Below are 6,000 nucleotides of genomic sequence, written 5' to 3' on the forward strand. Positions count from 1 at the left end.
AACAGTACATGCTAAACAGCAAAATAGGGATTACAAATATCGAATTATTAACTTACATTTCCTAGTAGTGCGGCGTCACACCTCAGGAAATTGAACAGAAAACTACTTGTAATCTTTAATTCCAAACGTATTGGATGTAATATAATTCATTGGGACCAAAAAAAGGAAACTGAATTTCAAACCACAGAAAAAAAAGTGCACATTTACCAAAAAAAGAAAAGAAAAGAAAATCAGGGTCTACATGATCAATAGCCTCGATTAATACATTGATATGTTTGTACTCCTTTTATTATTACCGTTGATAAATAAATTACCAGTTTCTATGGAATACTGTGGTTGCATTTTATTTACCATCCAAAATAGTAAAACGTCCAATTTACTACTACAAGAAATGGATAATGATTATAATTAGAGGCTGCGTGAATTGTCTAAAAATGGTCAAAATTTCTGCAGGCAGACACAGCTTCTAAAGGCCATTCAAAAGGGTGCAACTTTGCCGTCAACGGCAACTTTGGGATCACGGAATCCATGAGATAGCCCGGCCATCACTAAAGCAGAAATCGATGTGGATTGATCTTTCATTGGTTTCACACTTTCGCAACGAACAAGTCAACTAAGTACGGTTCATGCGCTCATGCTTACAATCTTTGGATGCAATTCACACATGGGAATTAAAGGTGTAACTTTGCATGCACTAATGGCTAGATTATTAATTATCATTAAGAACAATATAAAATTGTAGATTGAAAATGAACAAGCCTGCATTTAACAAGGGCTAACAAAACATTACTTAGTAATTAATTAATTTTCAGTTATGCAGTGATTGAGAGTTTTAATCACACCACACCAAGACGTGTTATTTTTAGACATCTTGAAAGTTTGATGTACTTTCAGAATTGTATGATTTCGGACATGTCTTTTTGTCTTAGGGTAGAATTGATGGTCCAATAAAATCAGTCCATCTGAACTTTGAAGCATATAACACGTTTAAAATGAATAAACCCAAATTAAGCTGATGCGATTGCATTTAACAAGGGAAATGTTAATTGTATTCTCCTTTTTATTAATCAATCGCACTCTATTATCATTTTTACCGTATAATCTTTATACATTAAATTTTATGATAGAATAAATGATGGAAATGCAATTAATATTTTGCTTTTCAGCATTGTTCATTCAATGTTTTAGTTGCGAGAGCAACTGCTCCAATACTACTAATTCCATTTAAGCATACACGTGGCTGTGACAATCTTTTCAAAGTTTGAGGCCCATTGGCAGCCATTATTTCTCCTGCAAAGTCCCGTGCAAGACATTTGACCCGACGGCGGACTGGATATTAGTATTAAGTTACAATAATTACATGGACATTCAGCAGATCTGGTTCAGGCGCTCAACAATTCCTATTTACCAGCGCATAATTGATGTATATACTAAAAGAGTAAACATGTAAAGTTTAAATACTGTAACATATATACTAGTGTAGAAAAGCAAAATGTTTTAGTCCATCCATGTTTTGAGAACTACTTAATTTCCAAATTCAATAATAAAAAAAAAAGTTACTTTAAAAAGGGCTCAATCTAGAGTGTGAAGTAATGCGTAATACTATTGTTGTGAAGTTAAGGACAGGTTAGTATGCGTTTTGCTCAACTACACCGACACATTTGTATTTCATTTGCAATATATTTATTATATACTGAGACTAGCAAAAAAACCCTGGATTAAGCAAGCTACAAGTCACAAAGTCAACTTAATTTTTGCAAGATTTTTGGGAGAATTAATGTTAACCTTAAAGATTCTAAGCTTGCAGTCTAATTGGCAGGCTTTCTTGCTTTGCTAAGGTTTTTTCTTCTACATAAATAGCCACAACAAACAACCTAACCACACAAAGTCAGCTTAATATATGCAAGTTTTTTTGGGAGAATATTAACCTTAATATATTGAGCTCGCATGCAGATTAATTGGTAGACTTTTGTTGCTTTTTTTGGGTTTTCTCTTCTTTGTGCACGGCAACTACAAACAACCTAACCACCAGATTAAGAAAGGCGTTCGTTGTCTAAGCTTTTAAGGAACAGCAGTTGATCACCAACCATCTCAGGGAACAGCAGTTGAAGCATATTTTTCTTTTGAAATCAATAAAATCATTAACGTTAGGGATTACAACGCTCGAATTTAGCTGGTGAAGACGGCTTTTGTGTTGATGTGCTTATGGTCTATTTCGGCAGTAGAATATATATATATATATATATATATATATATATATATATATATTTGGGGACAGAAGAATTACTCGTGAATACCTTATTCTGTATGTTTCATCGAAACAACCTTAAACCCATCAAGCAATTTTGTGAAAGCGCATTCCCAACTAAATAAACCAATGAAGAGTTATTTCATAATAAGAGATAGTAATTGCTGGCAAGGACAAAACAATAGTGTTCCATTTATTTTTCATCTCCACTAGCCGATAGAGAAAAAGAAGAAGACTTGTTTTTCCCTTTTTTGTATTTTTGTGGGAGAAACAAACAATATTAATGCTATTATGGAGATGAAGAGTAGCTGAAAATTCTCCAGTGAGGCTTCCAAGTTAATTTAATATTATTAGGTCAAAATCAGTGTCATCGAGCCTAATTACCACAAATCTGCCAGAACGGAAGGAGCCGCCTATGCAAAAATTCCTACTCCATTTGATAGGACAGCAAAACGAATTACAGGACTTGATTTGGACGGAGGAATTTGATAAAAGATTTGAAATCTGTGGAAATCACTCTAGTTGTTTTGATTGCTTAATAAGGATTTGGGCTTGTAATATGTCAACTACTAAAATATACTTTAAATACTAAAATAATTAATAATTTATAAATTTAAATATTTTCTAAATAATGTAAACAATTAGTGAAATTCGAGAGAATTTTAAATCTGTCGTCAAATCCATCGATCCAAATGCAGTATCCCACAAATCCTTTGTACCGGATTTAACGTATCATTCTAGATGCTTGTCTATATGTTTTTTCATTGTTTTCTTTTGGGAGAAGTGAAATCGATTATTTCAAGCGCAAATGATCCTTACAACTAACATGGATATAAAGCTAAAATAAGAGAGAGTGTCAGATTAAAAGCCAACTTCTGAACTTATGTCTAAAAGTGATCAGCACATAAAGACAATTAGATTCTTTCAATTTAAATGGAGGATCAAGATGCCCGTTTTGCACCACAATAAATAATAGGGTAGTTTATATTTGCCTTGGTCAATGAAATCAGAAGTAACCAGTATCTGGTTGATTTAGCCATGTGGGCAAGAGTTATTTGTGTTAAATTTTAACTTCTTGGTCATATTCTTTTCCTCCTTGTGCTCCAATTCAAATGTCGTATGAAGATTGACTAATAAAAAATTCCCAAATGAAGTTGACTCTTCAAGATGGTATGCTTGAAAAGTTCTATATATATATAGTTATAATTTTCAAATAGTAGACATTAGGAACAGATATACGTACAAATCATGAAGAAGACCAAAATCCTAATACATCAAGGACACGGTAAGCACATTAATTAGCTAATACAATATCTGTATGGTTGTTAAAGTACAAAATATGAAACAAAAGGAAAGTTCAATATGTTCAAAACGTTAGTTAGAAAGACGTGTAAATAAATGTCAAGATTAAAGTGCACCAATGAAATTAACCCATTAGTCCCGAAGTTTCGTTGAATCAAGAAACCTTTGGTAAAAAGCTGTTGAAAATTCCAAATTAAGTATTAATGTACTATTATGGGACAAATAAACTTCACCAGAATATGAAAGCAAAATGGACTTTTCCTTTACTCTTTCCACTTTTCCTTTTTAGAGTTAAGGGAAGAGTAATAGATAAGTGGCAAATCTATAAACCAAGTGAATCCAAAGAGAAGACTAGTACTCCCTCCGTTTTATTTTGATAGCCTTGTTTTTTATTTTTATCTTTTTCAAATTATAGCATACTTTCTAATTTAAGAATTTGACTTTTAACTTTTGTAAAATGTGATTGTTTAATATGTTTTTTTATCAGTGAATATAACCAATCTTACATAATAATTGCTTTAATTCATACCTTGAACAGTACAACATTCTATTGAAATTGTTGTTGGGTAAAGATATAGTGATTGGTCATATTATTAATATGAGGGTATTTTAGAAAAGTGTAGACTTTTTTTTTACAAAATTAACTACTTTTTCTTAAATTACAGAGAAAAGAATTAAGATTATTAAAGTGGAACGGAGAAGGTACTGTATTCAAAGAAGACTAGTATTATACTAGTATATCTCCTCTTCTTGCTGGGAGTTGTCTACAAACATCCAACTGCATGCAATAAGAGCATTGATGAGCCAATTTATTTTGAAACTTGGAAAATATATTTTGTTCTCAGAAATAAATGGCTGTAATAGAAGATAACTTCACATTCATATTTTTCTGTATTTCCGGTGGGTTGTTGAGGCAGCCATCAATGCCATTTTCTGTTCATGGATTAAATAAGCCATCACACTTTTCCACGAGATCTACAAAGACAGATAAATATAAGTATATAACCCATGACAAAAACCAAAAAATAAATAAATAAATAAAGACACTTAGCAGTAATAAATAAAATAAATAATTCAACCCAGAAGATAATAAAACTCCTGGATCCAAACAGAGCCCAAACTTGAGAAAATTTCTAGTCAAATGCATTGATCTATCCGACAAGTCATAGAAGAACTCTCTCAGTCTCTCTCTCTCTCCCTCCCTCACATACAACACGCACAAACAGCAATAAAAACGCAGAAGTTTTGTCTTCCTCTGGATATGCATAAATAGGAGCCTGTACTCTGCTTACAATCAGTTTACAAGTCATAGTTGATCCTTCCTCCTCTTTCTGTCCGAAAACACACACAACACACAGTCAAGAAAGAGTTTATGGCGGAGGCATCAGAAGCTAATGGCAATCATGGGGTGGCTTTGGACGTTAAAGATGAGGATTTGAGTTACAAAGATGGGAAGAATTCAGCATCCAAAACCGTTTCTGATACTTCTGGCTTCCTTCTCACCGTCCCTTTTATGCAAAAGGTGAATTAATCCCTTCTCAATTCCAACTTCTTCTTTCATTTGCTCACATGGCACATGCCACAGTAGGTTTTGAATTTCAAGCAAATTCAAGATTTTTTTCTCTTTGCTGCAAAATTCAAAATTTTAAAAGCATCCCGTTTCTTTGATCTGCTTTAACAATTCTTAGAATCTTAATTCTCAATTGTTTCTCCAAAATAATTGGACTAAGGTAGCATTTGACAATTATCGTTTTTTTCCCCTTGAACTTCAGTTTATATCATATCCATCAATTCTGCAGTTAAGACTAATATATTATGTTCAATGTTCCTAGTAAATTTCTTATAAGCCTTTTTTTACCTAGACCAAGTGTTCTATTGTTCCTCCAAGATCTTTCAAGGCATTAATTTTGGAATTTACTACGAAATAATATAGCATTTATTTGGTTCTTTTTTTCTTTTAAACAGTTGATAGCAGAGATAGCAGGCACATATTTCTTGATATTTGCCGGTTGCGGTGCGGTGGTGATTAATGCAGTCAGGAACAATACAATTACGGCTCCAGGGATATCAATTGTGTGGGGGCTGGCGGTGATGGTGGTTGTTTACGCAGTTGGCCACATCTCCGGTGCACATTTAAATCCGGCTGTAACCATTGCTTTTGCGACCTGCAAAAGGTTCCCGTGGAAACAGGTAGTTTAATTAACCGATTTATGTACTGTATCAAATTGTTCTTCATATCCTCGGGCATGACTGAATTTTATTAAATAACGAAAGATAAATATTTTGACTGTTGAGGATACGAATTGATGAATTTCTCTATCCATCCCATCTACTTGCTGTCGAAGGTGAATCCATTTTTGACTTTGTACACAAAAGAAATTTATGGGTTATTAATGATTGAAAGAAAAGTTTGCATTATGATAGGTCCACCTCCCTTCTCCTTTTTCTTT

General features: G+C 33.1%; 1 protein-coding gene across 1 annotated transcript; it reads left to right on the plus strand.

Moving 5' to 3' along the window:
• The first annotated feature begins 4,689 nt into the window (after nucleotides 1-4,689).
• On the plus strand, nucleotides 4,690-5,764 carry LOC113762991 (aquaporin NIP1-1-like). The gene is made up of 2 exons (XM_027306663.1): nucleotides 4,690-5,072; nucleotides 5,516-5,764. Exons 1-2 carry the CDS (start codon nucleotides 4,923-4,925, stop codon nucleotides 5,747-5,749), a joined length of 384 nt encoding a protein of 127 aa, XP_027162464.1. The 5' UTR covers nucleotides 4,690-4,922; the 3' UTR covers nucleotides 5,750-5,764.
• Nucleotides 5,765-6,000: the final 236 nt, after the last annotated feature.

The sequence above is a fragment of the Coffea eugenioides genome, chromosome 2, assembly GCF_003713205.1.
Source record: "Coffea eugenioides isolate CCC68of chromosome 2, Ceug_1.0, whole genome shotgun sequence".
Taxonomy (NCBI): domain Eukaryota; kingdom Viridiplantae; phylum Streptophyta; class Magnoliopsida; order Gentianales; family Rubiaceae; genus Coffea; species Coffea eugenioides.